Genomic DNA, 20203 nt, shown 5'->3' on the forward strand with positions numbered 1-20203 from the left:
TTTAATAACCTGTGAGCTACAATTTTTGGAACAAGGCTGCCATCTGCTGGAAAAATATGGCATGTGTCTTCCTTCAGAGAGGGGAGTCACCATTTCACTGTTAGTGGGATTGTAAACTAGTTCAAGCATTCTGGAAAACAGTATGGAGGTTGCTCAAAAGACTAAACATAGAGCTTCCCTGTGACCCAGCAATCCCACTTCTGGGCATTTACCAAAATGATGACAAACCATGCCATACTAAAGCTACTAGCACAACCATGTTCAATGCAGCATTATTTACCATAGCTAAGATATGCAATCAACCCAGATGCCCCTCAGTAGATGAAGGGATCAAGAAAATGTGGTATATATACATAATGAAAATCTATGCTTTCATTAGAAAGAATGACATCATTCCATTCTTAAGGAAATGGAAAAACTTAGAAAAAAATCATACTAAGTTAGTCAAACCAAAAGAAACACAGGCTCCATCGTTTCCCTCATCTGTAATTAGTGTATGTCTAGGATAGTCCTACTAGAGGATCACAATACCTCAATACCTATCTACATATGATCCAAGATATGGGAACAATACAGTTCTTTTTTAATGTACTGTGTAAAGTTCCTCCTCCTCCTCCTCCTTCTTCTTGTTTTCCCTTTGGTTTATCCCCTGTTGTCACTGTTTTAAATTTTGGTACCCCATGTCTTGTATATATATTTATCTCATTTGGAGAAAGGAAAGGGAATCACAAAATGGTGAGACAAAGGACAAAGGGTGAACCAATGTAACAGTATAAGAAATGTACTTATTACCTTACTTATGTAATAGTAACTCCTCTGTACATTACCTTTATAATAAAATTAAATTAAATTTTAAAAAGAATATCGCTATTTTGGTCAGTTAATATTTTTTGATGATCGATAACTATTTCTATTAATTATAAGTCATTATAACTTTAAGACATTTAAGTGTATATACAAATATGATGAGGTGGGTTGTATTCATCTAAACCACTGAAGCCAAACAACTATACATAACAATGCAGGATACAAATTCTGCGTGATATTTTCATTCTGAAAGGGAAATAGTCATTGACTGAAGTGTCATCGCTGGAGTCAGTCACTGATGGAAATGAAACTAAATTTTGCAGATCACTGATGAAGGTGACTCCAAGCTTGCACCCCACTAGAAGAATTAGGACTCCCACATTAATTTTACTTCTTTAAGGATATTTTGGCCTACTTATTAAAAGATTCTTTAGTTACCTGTTTTTAAGATTTTTGTAAAACTACTGAATCATTTTGTCTTGCTTTTTCTTTTAGTAATTATAGGTCTATCATTGTTTCCATTCATTGAGCAACTACTTTATACTCAGGTGTATGAAAACAGTAATCCCGCGTTTCATAGTCATCGTAAAGATATGAAGTAATTGGTTAGCACTCGGTATATGACATTATTAATTTAAGCATTACTAAAACGGTAAGGAGAGGGGCCAGGAGTATGACCTAGTAGTAGAGTGCTTGCCTAGCAAGCATGAAGCCCTTGGGTCGATTCCTTCGTACCACATACACAGAAAAAGCAAGAAGTGGTGCTATGGCTCCAGTGGTAGAGCACTAACCTTGAGAAGGCCCAAAGACAGTACTCAGGCCCCGAGTTTAAGCCCCAGGACTGGCAAAAGAAAGAAAGAGAAAGAGGCGGGGGAGTGTGAGCGCCTCTGGCCCTGAGCACCCCGGCAAGGCCCAGGGGGCAGGGACCGGCGCAAAACCGCCAGGGAAGGTGCGGAAACAGGAGGGGAAGGCCCCGTCCTCAGCCCCCAGCGAAGGGCGCACACCGTGGGCCGACCCTGCCCGGGACGCCTTCCCGGGACTCCGCCGCAGTAGCCCGGCGCGTCACTGAACCCGGCTCGGTCGCTGTCACTTTTCGAACCGGACTACCGCGGACCTCGCTCTGGTCTCACCTCGCCAGTTCTTGTATTCCGGGATATAGTAGTACTTGTTCCCGAGGTGGTCTGTGCCCACGTGCTCCCTCACCTCCCTGGACAGGGCTCTCCACACGGAGCTGAGCAGACCCCGAGACCAGCCCATGCTGGCAGCCCGCCTTCCCGCTGAAGTCTCCGCGAGTCCGTGGCAACCCTTGGAAACCCCGCCCACCGGGCTGAAAGAGAGCAGCCCCGTCCAATCCCCGCGCCCTTCTAGTAACGACGCTCTCCATTGGTCAGATCTGTCACGCTGGACCAATGGGAGGCTCTGCTGTTACAGCCTGGCCTCCAACCTCTGTCATGGAGGCCTCCAGCGTTGGCGCTGGTCTGTGGAGAGGGCATGCTGGGCTTTTTGTCCTCTCGACAAGCAGGTTTAGAGGATCCGCTTCGCTTCCGGAGAGCGGAGGCCACACGCAGGTAAAGAAAGCCTTAACTTTTTCCTCTGACCTTTCCTCAGAGTCGTGCCCAATGGCTGGAGCAGAGAGTCCGACCTGTATCGGAGGCCATTGACCAAAGAAGCAGAAGCTGGACGCTCTGGAGCTTGTGTGCTTGGGGGGTGAAAGGATGCAGATGAGACGACGACAGTAGCGATTTTCTTTGCCTTGGAGTTTCCTGTGTTCTACTTTACTTTGCCGCATCCTCGGGACGTTTCTGCCCTGGCTGGCCTCCACAAGTGAGCCCCCACATCTCACCCACCTGAGTAGCTAGGATTTCAGACGTGAGCCAGCAGTGCCTGGCTTTTCCTTGGAGCAAAACCCATTTGGGAAATGGATTGAAGTTGAGCGGTAAAGTTATCTAAAGTTACCACATTAGGTACCTTGTTTGCCCAGTTGACAGAAGTTGACAAGCGTTGACAGAAGGTTTGGGCAGGAAGGCGGCAGACAGGATGAAGAGGATGAAGAAATCTAGAAAACATCCAAAAAATAGAAACAGCCAGCAAATTGGTTGGATTGGTATGAGAAAGGAGAAGTCGATGATGATTGTGAAAAACGTGCCTTCATTTCTAGATGTATACCTTATATTGGAGGTTAGTTTTCCAAAAGGAAAACAAGTTTTACTACTAACTTGACCTCTGATGATTTTGAGGAACACATGAAGATACTCACCTGTAGAGGGGAAGACATAATTGCATAAATTAGTTCTCTTCTTGGGAAAACTTAGCATTCTTTCTGGTAAGATAAAGCACAAAATCAAGAGGAGGAAAGACAATCCAGGTACTATTTGTAGGAGTAAGAAAAGAAGTAGCTCAGTGCTCAGAAAGAAGAGCTTGTGGAGGAATTCACAATAAATAACCATCAACTAAAAGGAAAACCTAGAAAGAGAAGTCATAGATGATAAAAAGACAGTTCTTGAGGTGAGGGAATGTGTGGGATACTGGCTGCCCTCTACTCTCACCTTTACCCTTAGTAGTTCTCTATCACATCATTTGGCTTTATTTCATTTTCAATATAATTATTGCTACTGTAGTTAAGTATTTCCTTACTATTGTATTGACTTTATTCATTCCACCTCAGAGAAAGATGAACTATATTCTAGGCCCCAAACAGGGCTGGCATAGTAGATGTTTAATAATTGTTATATAGATAACATTTATTCAGTAAACAAGAATTAAAAGTATATTTTGTTGAATCATCACAGTAATCACTAATGACCATGGGAAGAACAGTTTCTCATAAAGGATAGAAATGAAACTTAGATGTTAGTGAATTGCATAAAAGAAAAGGAAATATAGATTTATTAACCTTTACAACTGTTTAAAGACATTTAAGTAGATAGAAAATTAAGGAGCGCAGTTTGCATGTTAACAAACTAAGGGGTATGATTTGTTCCCATATTCCAAAGAAAAAATCTTGGCAGGGCACTACTTATCATTAGCTGAGTAACAAAGTGCTCTGAAATTAGTAGTTTAATACAATTGAAAGATTTATTATCTCACAATTCAAAATGCCCCAAATCTCTATGTGATTTAACTGGGTTCTCTATCTGGTTCCATACAATACATAGTGGTATATTCCTGTAGTCACAGCACTCAAAAAGCAGAGGCAGAAGGATAGAGATTAGGTTGATTTATTTGAGATTCTGTCTTGAGGGGGATAGGATGGAGGGAGGAGGGAGACTAGGGATGTAGTTCAATGTTTGGCTAGCATGTGCAACATCCTGGGCTTAATACCCAGCATTGAAGAAAAGAATAAAAGAAAGACATTGCTTTGGGCTATACTCATTCAAAAGTTCACTAGAGAATCATCTGTTTCCTAACACTCTTAAGTGGTTGTACACAATTAACTTATGCACTGGCTGTGTGTGTGTGTGTATGTGTGGTTGAACACAGTGCTTGGGCTCTGAATTTTTGGGCTCAAGGCTAGTGCTCTCCCACTTAGCCACAACTCCTTTTCCAGCTTTTTGATGGTTAATTGCAGGTAGGAGTTTCAAGGGCTTTTTTGTACAAACCACAATCCTCAGATATCAGCCTCCAAAGTAGCTAGGATTATGATTGTGACTCACCAGTGCCTGGCAACTGTGGCTTTTATCTGTAATTCTTCATCAGTTCCATGCCCAATGACATTGTCACGGGGCAAATCACAGCTTGACAACTGGCTTCTGTTAAAGCAGGCAACCAAAAGCAAGATAGAAGCCAGACTCTTGTTTGTAACCTAAGTGACAACTTACCATTTTTGTTATGTTCCAAATATTAGAGATGAATCACTAGTTTTAGATCACACTTGGCGAACAGGAGTTACCTAATACCATAAAATAGCAGGAGTTTGAGACCGTTTTCCAAACTCCATACCACCATCAGGAAACAGAAATGATAAATTGATTTTAATAGATATTAGTCATTTTAATGTTTTCAGCAACTGTATGGCATATTATAAACAAATCTATATTTTTATTATTTATGTATATAAAATGGTAAATATATTTAAAAATATTAAATGAACATTTATCTAAAATTCTTCCACTTGAGCCTACCTGCAGTCTAGCTTTTTTGCTGACTGGTTGGGAATAGTCTATCAGACTTTTCTGACCAGACTGGCCTTGAACTGCAGACCTTTAGATCTCAGCCTCCTGAGTAGCTAGGGTTATAGGTATGAACTACTGGAACCCAGCAATTTGTTTTTAAAGTCATGTTTTGATCAGTTATAAACATGATTGGGGTGGCATATGCTTGTTAACACCAATTAACGCAGAAATAATAGTAATTCCTTTTCAACTCAGTCATCATTCTAATAGTAAATATTTCAGATTATTTCAGTTAATGCAAGAGTTCATGCAAAATTTATATGTTGACTTCGTTAATCTTCTCTGATAATGTAGTTTGTTTACTCCAAACAGTTCTTCCATTATCAAACTAAACATTAGAAAATAAGTGGGCTTGCTAATAATTTCAGCAAAATTAGCTTTACTTCTTTTTAAAAAGCATTGAAGATATTTCCTGTAATGAATCTAATATATTAGAAATCTACTAGTAGCAGCAACAATTTAAACATATGCATTTCTCAGGGCCTGAAAAATTGAGTTTCTCATGTTTTTTAAATTCTAAACCATACTTGGTCTGAGGAAGTAAGTAAGGATAGGTCTTTGTCAAAATTCTGTGATTAAAAATCTCTCACTTCATAAAAAACTAAAAAAATATAAGAAGAGAATAGAGATTGCCTAGGAATTAGTATATAACATATATAATGTTATTTCTCTATGAAAAACAAAATACATAACTTTTCATTCTCTAGTTAGAATTATTTTACCACTTGTTTGGTATGTAAAATCTTTAGCATCATTTACTCAACTCCGTCTGAGAACATGTTTTGCTTTCAATCAATGAATATATTTCAAGGGGAAAAGGTTTTATTTATTTATTTTTGCTAGTCCTGAGGCCTGAACTAAGGGCCTGAGCACTTTCCTTGGGCTTTCCTCAAGGCTCTACCATTTGAGCCACAGCACCACTTCTGGCTTTTCTATGTATGTGGTACCAAGGAATTGAACCCGGGTCTTCGTGCATGCTAGGCAAGCACTCTACCACTAGGCCAAATTCCCAGCACCAGAAAGTTTTATTTTACCCAGATCCGTTTCTCTTGCTCTGTCAAGTTGACTTCTTACATAATTTCCGTTTTTCTGATTCATTTAGAATAGATTTGATGGCTCCCTGGTTTCTGAGAAGGAATTGAAATCATTCAAATCATTTTGCTTTGTAGGATATTTGTCATTTTTCTCTATTTGCTTTATAGATGTCTAATTTTCAGCAGTTTGATTATACTGTGTTCTGTGCATGGATTGCTTTGTGTTTACCTTTCTGTTTCTTGAATCTAGATTTATATTGTTTGCAACTTAGAAAGTTTTCAACCATTTTTTCCAGTATTTCTTTTTCCTCTCTTGGAACTCTAATAACTAAGTCTTTGTTAGTTCTGTTTTAATTGTTCCTCTGATCCCTGAGACTTTGTTTTCCACTCCTGCAATCTTTTTCCACCTCTCTGTTCATAGTTTGAGTAATTTAAATAGTTCTTTCTTCAAGTTTACTCTCTTTTCTGTCAGCTTTAACCTGCATTTTAGTCCACAGTTGCAATAATATATATTGACAAGCTCTAACATTTGTATTTGGTTCTTCTGTTTAATTGCTGAGCTATGTACATACATAAACACACACACACATACACACACACCCATTGTCAGTTGTGGAACTTGAACTTTGGGACCAATGTTGTTCCTGAGCTCTTCAGCTCAAGGCTGCCACCCCTACCCCTTTGAGCCTCACTGCCACTTCCAGTTTTCTGGTGGTTAATTGGAGATAAGAGTCTCATGGACTTTAGTCCCTGGGCTGGCTTTGAATTGCAATCCTCAGATCTCATCCCCCTGAATAGCTAGGATTACTAGTGTGAGCCACCGTGCCAGGACAGAATTTGAAATTTTTGCTCAGGTGGTACCACTAGGTCAGTCAGTGAGTGGATTAGATCCATGTATTCTTTATTTAAGGATGAGTCCTGTAATTAATAAGCATTCATTGGAGATCTTCCAGAGCTGCCTCCTCCCTGATAGTTCCCACTTCTCTGGGATTCCCATTTAGGTACTTTGGAAAGAAACTTTGGGCTCTGGTTTCTGTGTTTACCACACATTTCCATGTTTGGACGTTAGGGTTGTGTTTACTAGTGGAAAGACAAATAAAGGGGCCAGGAGTTTGGCCTAATGGTAGAGTACTTGCCTAGCATGCACGAAGACCTGGTGCTGTGGCTCATGTGGTAGAGCTCTAGCCTTGAGAAAGTCCAAGGACAGTGCTCAGGTCCTGAGCTCACGCCCAGGACTGGCAAAAACAAAACAACAACAACAAAAGACAAATAAAAACCAACAATGAGAACAGATGTGATGGTGCATGTCTTCATTACCAGCTACTAAGGAGGCAGAGATAGGAGAAGCATAGATTTAGGCAGTCTGGCCAAAGTTACTGTTTGCATTTGAGAGGTGTGGCAACTTGGTTCAAGGGGAGGCATCCCTACTACAGCAAAAAAAACACACAACAAAAGAATTTATTCTTAACCCACTTTTTTGGGATCAGAATTTGGATCAACAGAGAAAATCATTTTATTTAAATATCTTAAATTGTTACATTTTGTGTTTATACTTATTTTTAAGAAACATTTAAGAGAATATTTTAAATTCTGTAATTTCAGCTTTAGCCCTCTAGGTGTCCTCAGTTAAGCTTAATTGATCACAATTTAACTTTGTGTTCATGAAAATGTGTTCCTAGTTATTTTTTGTCAGTCATGGTGCTTGAACTCAGGGCCAAGGTGCTGTTCCTGAGCTCCTTAGCTCAAGTCTAGCACTCTACCACTTGATCCACAGCACAACTTTAATTTTTTTTTTAACTTGATGAACTTCTTAATATTTAAGGTGAGCTAGTAATATAATGTGAAATTTTTAAGGTTTATAGAAAGTTTTATCATTAAATATGTAATAGAAGATTTTAGCATACAGTTATGATTTTTGTATTTTATGTGAACTTGAGGAAATAGAAATTTTATTTCACTAAGTTGTTTAATTTTATCTTTTTTTTCTCCCTTTTAATTTTTAAAGGGTACTGGGACTGGAGTTAAACAAAGACAGAGATGTTGAAAGAATCCATAGCAGTGGCGTTAACACCCTTGATATTGAACCTGTTGAAGGGAGATAGTAAGTTCATTATACCTGTCTTACCATTTTTCTTTTTAAATGAAATGTGAATAGTCTTGCTTTTTCAGATTAAGTAGAAAAAGTAAAAATTCTAAATTTTGCATTCTAAATTTTAATTCTAAAGTTTCTAAATTTTATTGCTTATCAGATATTAGTCTTTAATTTTTAGGTATTATTAATGTTCAAATCAACATAGAATATCACGTCTACAAAACATTGCAAAGTAGACATTCCCAAACTACTTTTGCCTAAATATATTCATTGATAAATCAATAAACATTCAATTTATTGTGAATTCAAGGACACATCTATTTGTAAAACGTAATTGCTGCTTTCAGGACATTTATCAAATACAAAAACAGAAGTGTATTTTGGAGAATTAAATTAGAAGCAAACGGAATATTTATTTTTTCCTGGCTTGGCCACTTACCAGCTCTGTGATCTTTACAGTGTATCTAACTTTTTAAATTTTCAATTGCCTTTGCTGTGCAATAGGAACAATACCTACCTAACATTTTTATAAACAATAATTGAGAAAGATATATAATCAATGCCCAGACAACAGTTGAAGTACTTGTAAAAATGACAGTCTGCACATTTATTCCATTCACAACTCATCATAGCTGCATTAGTCTTATAAGAAAGTTCAGAATCAAAAGATATACTAAGCACATAGTAAAACATGTGCTTAGCATGCACAAGGCTCAGATTTCAATCCCCAGCATCCATAGTTTTAAAAAACAAAAATACAAAAAAAAAGAAAAAAACCCAGTCAGGAGAAAGAGGAAGGATGAGGGAGGAAAGATTCAAAATCATAAAGCCCTTCATGTGAGCTATAATCAAACCATATGTAAAAATAACTAAAGAAAACAGTTTGTGAGGGTGGAGGGAAGGAAATGGGGACAAAAACCATAAGAAAGAGTATTAGTGTGTGGAGAAGTAATGTACTTACTACCCAGACGATAAAAAAATAAAAGTTTGCTACTTTATGGTTGGTTTAGCATTTCTCCCAGGATTTTATTTTATATTAAAATTATGTAAGAAATGTTTAACAAACTTCCATTCCTTAGCTTCGACCATAGTCTCACCTGTTTTTAATATGAGAAACATATACAATGAGCAGAGTCTTACTTCAGTGTGTGGCTAAAATTTTAAAGACGACCAGGCATAATTCTTTAGTTTTCCAAGCTCAACATAACACTTCCTGTTCAAGGACAGCAATGTGGCGCTCACTTATAATATAAATAGACATGATTAGCAAGGGATGGCTGATTTCTTTTGCTCTTAGATGCTGATTAAAAAACAAAAACTCAATACTGTTTCTACAGCCATCCCTTTGACATAGTGATTGATTATGTGCCATGTGTAGCCTAAAAAGACAGTAGCCTACCAATTGGCAGAATGATTAGAAAACGTTGGAAATTATGGAGTATGTATACTATAGTATGAAATATATTTGAAAATTTTAAACTGAGGAAATAATAGAGCATATAGTGAAAAAAATCTAATAGCTTGCTGTAGTGCTATTTTTTCTTTTTCTTTCTTTTTTTTAATATTTATTTATTTATTTATTTATTTAGCCAGTCCTAGAGCTTGAACTTTGGGCCTACGTGCTGTCCCTGAGCTCTTTTTGCTCAGAACTATTGCTTTCATACTAGAGCCATAGCTCTACTTCTGGCTTTTTTCTGAGTAGTTTATTGTTTGAGGAACCCCTCAAACTTGACCCCTTGAACTTGGCCTGGGCGCTGTTCCTGAGCTCTTCAGCTCAAGACTACCGCCCTACCTTTGAGGTAGGGCCTCACTTCCCATTTTCTAGAGGTTAATTGGAGAGTCTCAGGTCTTTTTGTGCCTGGCTGACTTTGAACTTTGATCCTCAGATCTAAGTCTCCTGAGTAGCCAGGATTACAGGTGTGAGCACTACACCTGACTCTTGAGTAGTTTATTGTAAAGAAGAATCTCACACTTTCTTGCCCTGGCTGGCTTTAAACTGCAATCCTTGGGTCTTAGCCTCCTGAGTAGCTAAGATTATAGGCGTGAGCCACCAGCTTCTGGCTGTTTTTCTTTTTTATTACATGGAAAAACTACAACTATTTATTTCATAGTTTGCAAAGAAATGTACTTTGCATTAATCTTTCAATAGCAAAAATAAATGTTTAATAGAACACTCAAATGCTGATTTTTGTTTCCCTGCAAAAATCATACAAATATTCAAAATATCTGTTAATATTTACTACCACCTTCAGTGTTGTAGTCATATCACTAAAAACCAGTCTAGAAATCAGAATACACAAATCTGGTAAGGAAGCATTTACTTTGAAAATTAGATATTCTTTTAAGAAGACTATCCAAAAATTGCATTTTAACAGGTTCAGCTGCAGATGGTAGGTACATTTGCATATCATTCTCTGAAGCTTAAATTTTCTGTCTTCCCAATTCTTCTATATAGTTTCATTTATACTTAAAATCATGTTTTCTTATCTATATTAAAACATAAAGCAGTATTAGTTAAAATGGTCTATCACAGTTAAAGAATATTAGTGCCATCAGATACTTTAAATATGAGATTAGTTCATTTTGGTAATGGTTCAAATGTTTTATCCATTTACTAGAATCAAACAAAATCTTTTGGGGAGTCATTTTAACAAAAGTAAAATGTGGGGCCGGGAGTTTGGCCTAGTGGTTAAAGTGCTTGCCTAGCATGCATGAAGACCCGGGTTCGATTCCTCGGTACCCCACATACATAGCAAAAAGCCAGAAGTGGTGCTGAGGCTCAAGTGATAGAGCTCTAGCTTTGAGAAAGTCCAAGGACAGTGCTCAAGCCCTGAGCTCAAGCCCAGGACTGGCAAAAAAAAAAAAAAAAAAAAAAGATGAGACAAGGGGTAAAGGATGAACCAATGTAACCTCGATATTCACAAGACAATATGTTGGAAATGAACTTTACAACTTGGGAGGGGTGGAAGAAAAACATGGGCGGGAGTAACAATGTTCAAGAAATAATGTACTCATTACTTGAGGAATGTAACTGTAATCCCTCTGTACATCACCGTGACAATAAAATAAAAAAAACAAACAAACAAACAAAAACAAAAAACAAAAGTAAAATGTGTCATTGTTATAAATATCAATGAAATTCATTTAATTCATCTTTAAAAATAATTGTTTTACACTGATGGTTACTTACAATGTAATAAAAAACACCCAAATTAATATTTCACCAAGTTAAAAAATATAAATCAGAAATCTTTGGGGCCAGACATTGGTGTCTCAGAAGGCTCAGATATGAGGCTCTCAATTCAAAGCCAAACTGGACAGATGCATCCAAGAGCTGCTTTATCTCCATTTTACTAGCAAAAACCCCGAAGTGGGTATATGGCTTGAGTGGTTGTGTGGTAGCTTGAGCAAGAAAGCTAAGTGAAAACAGTGTGGGCCCTGAATTAAAACTCTGGTACCAGCACACAAAAAAGAAATAGTTTGAGAATTTGTCGTAACCAGTTAATTATCAACTGTGTTTAAGCATTTTATCATTCAAAATTAAAAATTATTTAAATTCAGTATGATTTCTGTTTTGCAAGTGAGCTACAAAAATGTTTAAAAATGGAATTAATGTCAGAGTCTATATTAAAATATAAAGAGAATATTATCAGTAAGGAGTGCCCAGTAGGTACAAAACATGAGAATATTGACCTAATATTTCAAGCAACTAAGGTTTTTTGTTTTTTTGTTTTTTGTTTTTTTTTGCCAGTCCTGGGCTTGAGCTCAGGGCCTGAGCACTGTTCTTGGACTTTCTCAAGGCTAGAGCTCTACCATTTGAGACTCAGCACTACTTCTGGCTTTTTTCTATGTATGTGGTACCGAGGAATTGAACCCGGGTCTTCATGCATGCTAGGCAAGCACTTTAACCACTAGGCCAAACTCCCGGCCCCAACTAAGTTATTTTAAAAGATGAAACTTGTAAAGTAATTATAAAAATTACAATTAGACTGGGAAATGAGAGGATCAAACTCAAGATTAAAAATTATTTCAAAAATGAAGACTAAAGTAGAAAGAATGCAAACAGAGTAGGGTTGTAAGAGTGGCTTTGGTGGTAGAGGGTCAGCCAGTGAGCCAAAGTCAGGTCCAGAGTTCAAACCCTATTCTGGGACAACAGAAATGAATAAATAAATAAATATTTAAAAAAAATACAAGATTTAATGCTTCAGAAATATGACTGTTGCAATGATCTGGATTAAAACTGTTTGTCATTCCTGTGATACTTTAAAATTTCCAAGAGTACAAGAACTGGCCTACCTTGTTCTTAGATACTAGCAGAGTACCTTATATATTGTTAAGTAGGTACTGAGCTGAAGTTCAATGCATTTATTCAAACGAGAAGGAAAGAAGCTACTCTAAAAAGGACTTTGTACTTTATTGTGAGTTAGGGGAAATAGTCTCTTTTTCTCATTTCCTTTTACAGATGTTGAAAGGCTTGGCTAAGTGATATAATTCACACAGGGTCAGATAGCTATATCAGTAATAGCTAATCTGATTCCCTTCTCATTTAGCATAGGTATAAGTAGGACATTTAAAAAGTAACTTTATAATAAAACTTTCATTTTTTTGTACCAATCCTAGTACTTAAACTCAGGTTCTGGATGCTGTTACTGAACTTTTTTAAGACAAGTGTACTACCACTTGAGCTGAGGCTCCATTACTGGCTTTTTTTTTTTTTTTCAGGTTAATTGGAATTCAGAGTCTTACACATTTTCTCTATCCTCAAATCTTAGCCTCCTGAGTAGTTAGGACCATGGTCATGAGCCACGAGCACATGGCTATTTTACTTTCTATATTTATAGTGTTTATACTGTTACGAAATTAGGGAAGTTTAGTTTACTGATGTCTGTTAGAACTAGTTGTGTACTTAAATTCTTAATACAGTTGGACATTTACAAAACAATTTTCAGAAATAAGCATTCATCATACATAAATGGTAAATTAATGTGACCTTTTTTATTACCAGCATGCTGTCAGGTGGTTCAGATGGTGTGATTGTACTTTATGACCTTGAGAACTCCAGCAGACAACCTTATTACACATGTAAAGCAGTCTGTTCCGTGGGCAGGTGTGTATCTTAAAATGTAATTTATAAATTTGAAAATAGCTGAATATTTTTGCATCAAATGCAAGACATGAAAGTAGCAGTCTTGAATTGCTTAACCAAATTGCTCCAGTGACATTATTACATGGATAACCTTCACTGTATGGGGAAAATAATAGAAATTCAAGTATAGACTTTCTTTTCATTATGACATTTCCCAACCAACTTTGATGTCAGTTCTTTTCTATTGGCATATACTGATTATTCAAAAGAGTTTCATTTAAATTATTTTAATCAAATTTATCCTCGTGTAATTTTCTTAACCCCTTACCTGCAGTTTGAACAATTTTGAATGAGTTGAATTCTTCCATTGTCATATCTATTTTTGAAGTACTTAATCTTATTCATACTCTTTCTGCTATTTCCCATCTCCAAACAATCTTTCCTTATACTCCTGTCATTCTTCTTTTTAAGTAGTTTTTTAAATTATTTTATTTTTTTATTGTTGGGGTAATATATAAAGAGGTTACAGTTACATTTGCCAGGTATTAGGTGCATTACTTCTCACACATTGATATCCCTTCTCATGTTTTTGTTTGTTTGTTTTTAAAGGTACAGACTCTTCATGTAAGAAAGAGCATTGTAGTATTTGTCTTTCTCAGTCAAGCTTACCTAACATGAATTTCAGTTCCATCCACTTTCCCATGAACAGCATAATGGCTTTCTTTATGGCTGAGTATGTACACACTGCATCTGTGCCCATTCATTCAGTGATAGGCACCTAGACTGATTCCTTAAGTTTTACTCTTCTAAATAGTACTGTTATAGATATGGGCACGAAGGTGTCTCTATTGTATGTTGACTTACAGTCCCTATTGTATGTTGACTTACAGTCCTTTAGATGCATGCTGAGGAATGGGGCAGCAGGGTTATATGGTAATTCTGTTTCCTTTTTTGAGGACACTACACAGATTTTCATTGTGGCTGTGTTAATTTACATTTCCATCAGCAGTGAACTGGTTTCTTTTTTCCTCCCACATCCTCATCAGTATGCATTGTTTTCCTGATGGTTCATATTCAAACTTGAAATGGAATCTCAGTGTAATTTTTATTTACATTTCCGTTTTTGACTAAGAATAGTGACCATAGTTTGCATGTTTATCGACCATTTGAACTTATTTCAAGAACTGTCTGTTCAATTAATTGCCCATTTATTAATTTGATTATTGTATCTTTTGAGGTTTAATTTTATATTTTTTAGATATTAGTCCATTATCTATTAAAAGATGGCAAAAACTTGATCCAGTTTCTTTTGTTAGGCAGAAGCTTTTAATTTGATATGATCCCATTTATAATTTCTTTCTTATTTCCTGAGCAATTGGAGTTTTATTCAGAAGAGTGTTACCTATATGCATATATTTTTCTTAATTTAATTTAATTGTCAGGGTGATATACAGAATAGTTACAGTTACATATGTAAGATAGTGAATGCATTTCTTGTTGAACATTGTTACCGCTGCCCCACATTTTTCTCCCACATTCCCTCCCTGCCTCCCAAGTTGTAAGGTTCATTACCAACACATTGTCTTATGAGTATCAATGTTGCATTGGTTCAACTTTTGTCCTTTGTCTCACCATTTTGTTATTCCCTGCCCCTTCCCTGATTCAAATAAACATATAAAATATACCAGTTACCAAAATCAGATACAGTGACAAAAGGGGAAAGGGGAAGGGGGGGGAACTTCACATAGTACATTAAAAACAACAACCACACAGAAAAACCTCATGTTTTCATATCTTGGAGTTCATATCGCTTAGCATTACCTTTTTAAAAAAAAATTTATTGACAGGGTGATGAATAGAGGGGTTACATTTGTAAGGTAGTTGAGTACATTACTTCTTAAACATTGTTACTCTTTCTCTTGTTTTTCTCCTACTTTCCCTCCACCCACCCCTTCCCAAGTTGTAAAGTTCATTTCCAACATATTGTCTTGTGACTATTACTGTTACATTGGTTCACCCTTTGTCATTTATCTCATCTTGTTTTTCTCCTTCCATTCTCTAATTCAAGTAAACAAATAAATGTATTTACAATACAAGTACCAAAGACAGATACAATAACAACAGAAGATAAACCATAAGAGGAGGGTAAATAAAAAAAAGGAAAGAAATAATTTCATATAGTACATTAAAAACAGCAACCACAAAGATAACCTCTTGTTTCCATATCCTGGAGTTCATTTCACTTAAATGGTCATATGCACATAGCTATTGAGTTATTGTGATCCTCTGCTAGAAGAATCCTAGATGTATACTAATTTTTACAAATGAGGGAAACTGTCAGGGTTTTTAGTCCTTCCTCCCTACCTGCAAGAGGGATAGAGAGAACATGCCTAGACCAGGACTACCCAAGAAAGGAAAGGGTCGACTGACGGCCCCCCAGCCCTCCCTCTTTGGAGGACAATCAGACATGTCAGAGAGACCTGTCAAGGCAGGAACTCATTTATTGAGGAAGTACATTTAGCTAATATAGGATGCAGGAGCCTATCAGCACAAAGGTGGGCAGGGCCGGGGCGGTAGATAAAGGGGAATCAGGTGCTGTCTAAGAGGGCCGAAGTGTTCGGGGCCAACCCCAGAGGTAGCCTTACTTTACATCACAAACCACAGCCAAGCCTTCCAACCAGGTGACAGGCAGGTTGGGTCCCAAAACCAGAAAATGAGCACTGGGCCACGAGGTAGGCCTCCTTTTCTACAGATAGGTTTCCATTTCCCTGATGTGACGTGCCCCACAGGAAACCATGGAGCCTATGTTTCTTTGGGTCTGTCTTTCTTCACTTAATATGATTTATTCCAAGTCTTTCCATTTCCTTACAAATGGGGCGATGTCATTCTTTCTGATGGCAGCATAAAATTCCATGCCACTTTTTCTTGATCCATTCATCTACTGTGGGGCATCTGGGTGGTTCCATATTTTAGCTATGGTGAATAATTCTGCAATGAACCTGCTTGTGCTGGTAGTAATATGGCCTTGTTTATGGACATTAGGGTAAATGCCCAGGAGAGGGGTTGCTGGGTCATAGGGGAGCTCTATGTTTAGTCTTTCGAGGAACCTCCATACTGCTTTCCAGAATGGTTGAACAAGTTTACATCCCCAACAACAGTGTAGTAGCTATCCCTCCTGGCCACATCCCTGCCTTCATCTGTTATTAGATTTCTTGATAATGGCCATTCTAACTCGGGTGATGTGGAATCTTAACTTGCTTTTTAGGTTCATTGTATGTATGCTTTATTGTATTGATATATGTTCCTCTTTGCCTAGTTAAATTGGAGTATTTATCATCAAAAGATGTTACTGTATTACATTTATTGACTTGAGTATATTAAGAAGTTTTTTTAATCCGTGGGATGGAAACTAACTTGATTGTAGAATGTCATCATTTTAGTATGTTGTGGAATTTGGTTTTCAAGGATTTTATTGGGAATTTTTAAATGACTTATCAAGGAAATTGAACTATACTTTTCTTATTTGATCATATCCTTATCTGATTTTGACATAGGGTAATACTGGCTTTATACATGAGTTTGTTAACATTTCTTCCTTTTCTACCTTATGAAATAGTCTCAGAAACCCTAAAAGTCTGGAATAGCTCAGAATGCATGTTTCACCTTGGACATTTTTCGTTGGGAGTCTTATCACTGCTTGAGTCTGCCTGTTAAGAGATTTTTTAAAAAAAGCAGATTATGTCCTTTTGATAGATTACATAGACCTAGAAATTATCTCCTTTTTGGTTTTTTTTCAATTATTAAAATAAAAGTTTTGAAAGGTTTCCCTAATGCTTTTCTGAATATCATTGGTATTCATTGTGATATGTCCTTTCTTATCCCTAATTTTCTAAATTCAGATCTTCTTTTCTATATTTTTATCTTTGGGGCAATACTTTTTAAATTATTCTCTGTGTTTTTCTTTCCATTTTCTGTTTTTAGGTTTAGCAACTAAAAGGTTTTTCTCTTCATTTCTAAGCATTTGCAGTACATAATTGAGATATTTATTTGGGATATCTCTGATTGTTTAATGAACATGCTCACAGCTACAAGCTTCCTCTTAGAACTGCCTTTCCTGTGTCCTAAAGGTTCTGGTAAATTGTGTTTTAATTTTCATTTGATTTTAGGAATTCTTCTGGCTTTCTTCATTTCCGTCAGGACACAATGATCCATTGTTCAAGAATGGACTGTTTGCTGTCCATGTGTCTAGATATTTTCTGTATATTCTTTTATGAATTTCTCATTTTATCCCATTTTGATCTAATAGGAGATCATTTCAGTTTTTTTCGATTAAGAGTTGATTTCTATCCCAAAATATTATCTATTTTGGAGAAAGTTCTCTGCACTTGTGCCAACTATGTATATCCTACAGCTATTCTATGAAACATTTTGCAGATACCTGGTAGGTCCATTTGTTCAATAATGTTGTTTTTTGGTTTGGGGTTTTTTTTGGTCATGTGTGAGGTTTGAACTCTGGGCCTGGGGGCTGTTCTTGAGCTCTTCAAGGCCACTGCCCTACCCCTTGATCCACAGCTCCACTTCTGGTTTTTTAGTGTTTAACTGGAGATAAGAGTCTCACGGACTTACAATGCCCGGGCTGGCTTTGAACCACTAGCCTCCTGAGTAGCTAGGATTACAGGTGGTGAGCCACTGCAGCCAGCTTGTACTGTTGTTTAATTCTGAATTTTTCTTGTTGAGTTTCAATCTAGCAATGTTTGTTTTATCAAACACTTAACATGCTTACAATTATAATATCCTCTTGATGAATTCTTCCCTCTGTCAATATGAAGTAAATAACCCTTTTATCCATTCTGATTTTGGTTTGAAATCTGCTTTGTCAGATGTGATTATAGCTCTCCCTGCTTTCTTTGGGGCTTCATTTACTTGATAATATTTTAGGTGTTGTTTTTTTTTTTTAAAAAACTTGTGTCTCACCTATAACTGGGATTATAAGTGTGTACCATGTTCCATTTCCCTATGTGTATGTATAAGGTACTTTAACCATATTCAATCACACACACACACCTTTTTCCTTCTGCCCTCCTCATTCCATTTGGTACCTTACTCAAACAGTATTTTACATTCCTTTCATTTTTAAGGATCGGATTCTTCATATGAGAGAAAACATGCAATATTTGTCTTTCTCAGTCTGGCTTATTACACTTAACATGATGATCTGTAGTTCCATCATTTCCTGAAAACAACATAATTTTCTGGCTGAGTAAAACCTCTTTGTGAATGTATGTCACATTTTCTTTATCCCTTCATTAGTTGATGAGTATCTATGCTTGATTCCATATGTTGGCTCTTGTGAATAGTGCTGTATAAACATAGATAAACAGGTATCTTAATGTATGTTCACTTAAATTGCTTCAAGTAAAAGCCCAAAAATGGTATAACAGGATCAAGTGGCAGTTGTAGCTTTAGATATTTAGGAAATCTTCATAATGATTCCATAGTGGCTGTACTAATTTTTACATTCCTCAATAGGAATATGGTTTCCCTTTGCTTGTTTCACAGCACCCCGGTTCGTGTCCTCAGAGTAGGAAGCATTCAAGCTTCAGGTGTACCCAGACTGCATCAGAGTGGGTGGGTACAAAGGGAAGACTGAGTTTTGCATTGACTAAAGGAGAACTGAGGGGATTAGGCTGTCTGCCTGTTGTTTGTCTTAGACTTACTGGCCCTGTTAGACTTACTGGCCCTGTCTAGCAGTACCTCCTTATGGTGAGGATGAAACTGTTGAAGTCTCATGATTCAGATAGTCTAGACTTGGAGCCCTGAGTCTCACCTGGTAGCACATACTTACAAGCATGCAGTTCCTGAATGCAGGGTTCTGTTCTTTGAGAACAGTAGTTCAAATTCCTGTGGGAGGATGTAAGCCATAGAAGTCACATGTTTCAGAGGGCTTGATTTCACAGGCCTTATATCAATCTAGCTGCAAACAGAAGCCACCGTGCAGTTGCAGGAGGTGTTCTGGAGTGCTTTTGGACACTGCCCAGCTATAGGTAGAAGTCTTTGGAAATCATTGATTTAGAAGGCCTGGGCTTGGGTTCTGAGACCTCCTAGTAGCAAGCATCCCTGATGTGCAGCTCCCTAAAGTGGATCTTAATGCTTTCACATCTTTCACAAAAGTTCCTTATTCCCCTCTGAGGGAGGAGGCTGTGGATATCATATTATTTGTAGGGTGTGACCTCAGTTATTCGAACCTACCTTATAGCCTAAACACAATCAATAGTATTTCAGTCACAGATCTGGCACTTGGTTTCCTCTGAGAGAAGTGTTCAGGTGCTTCTCCTTCTTTACAAGACAATATCATATCGTGACCACTTCTCTTGACCATATCTCATCCAGACATTTACACGACAGCATAAGATGCAGTGAGCCATGATTGTTTCTTATTTTCAGATTCTCAGAGTAGTTCAGTCACAAACAATAGGCCCTCACTTAACATGGCTACCTTAATAGGCTTTCTTTGACAAGGGGAGCACTAAAATGCCTTTTCCCTGAAGCTAGTCTCCCACAGTGCAGCAGTTTCTGTCTCACCAAATCTCTTTAAGGCTTGGGAAAGATGTAGGCAGTTAGAATTGTCAGTCTCTGTCTGGTTGCTTTGTGATTGAAACTTTTCTCTGTTGCTTCTGTTTCTCCATATTATTCTACTGCCTGACTTCTTTCATGATTCTTTATGTCCTCTCTCTCCCTCCCCCCCTCTCTCTCTCACACACACACACACACACACAATTTTACTGTTACCTGACTTTTCTCACTCATGGAGTCAAAATGGTGGATGATTTTGTTTTGTCTTACCCCATGCTTTTGTGATTGTCTGCGTGTGTGCATGCTTATGCGCACACTGGTACTGGGGCTTGAATTTAGGGCCTGGGTGCTGTCCCTGAGCCTTTTTTTGCTCAAGACTAGTGCTCTATCACTTGAGTTACAACTCCACCTACAACATTTTGATGGTTAATTGGAGATG

At 37.3% G+C, this 20203-nt stretch overlaps 2 protein-coding genes across 3 annotated transcripts in view; one reads left to right on the forward strand and one right to left on the reverse strand.

The window, feature by feature from the left end:
• Nucleotides 1-2118, reverse strand: part of Ndufaf2 (NADH:ubiquinone oxidoreductase complex assembly factor 2) — a 101936-nt gene extending 99818 nt beyond the window's left edge. Inside the window, exon 1 of the mRNA XM_090331905.1 lies at nucleotides 1938-2118. Coding sequence (XP_090188031.1) covers nucleotides 1938-2064 — 127 coding nt within the window. The 5' untranslated portion in view covers nucleotides 2065-2118. The remainder of the gene's footprint in view (nucleotides 1-1937) is intronic.
• Nucleotides 2119-2256: 138 nt separating this feature from the next.
• Ercc8 (ERCC excision repair 8, CSA ubiquitin ligase complex subunit) overlaps nucleotides 2257-20203 on the forward strand; it is a 49219-nt gene continuing 31272 nt past the window's right edge. Inside the window, exons 1-3 of one of the 2 annotated variants that reach the window (XM_090331902.1) lie at nucleotides 2257-2375; nucleotides 8019-8114; nucleotides 13111-13212. In XM_090331902.1, coding sequence (XP_090188028.1) covers nucleotides 2299-2375; nucleotides 8019-8114; nucleotides 13111-13212 — 275 coding nt within the window. In that variant the 5' untranslated portion in view covers nucleotides 2257-2298. Of the gene's footprint in view, nucleotides 2376-2406; nucleotides 2632-8018; nucleotides 8115-13110; nucleotides 13213-20203 lie in introns of those variants that run through there. The other variant, XM_090331903.1, reaches the window with a different exon arrangement.

Source organism: Megascapheus bottae, chromosome 4, assembly GCF_031878675.1.
Source record: "Megascapheus bottae isolate mThoBot1 chromosome 4, mThoBot2.hap1, whole genome shotgun sequence".
NCBI lineage: Eukaryota > Metazoa > Chordata > Mammalia > Rodentia > Geomyidae > Megascapheus > Megascapheus bottae.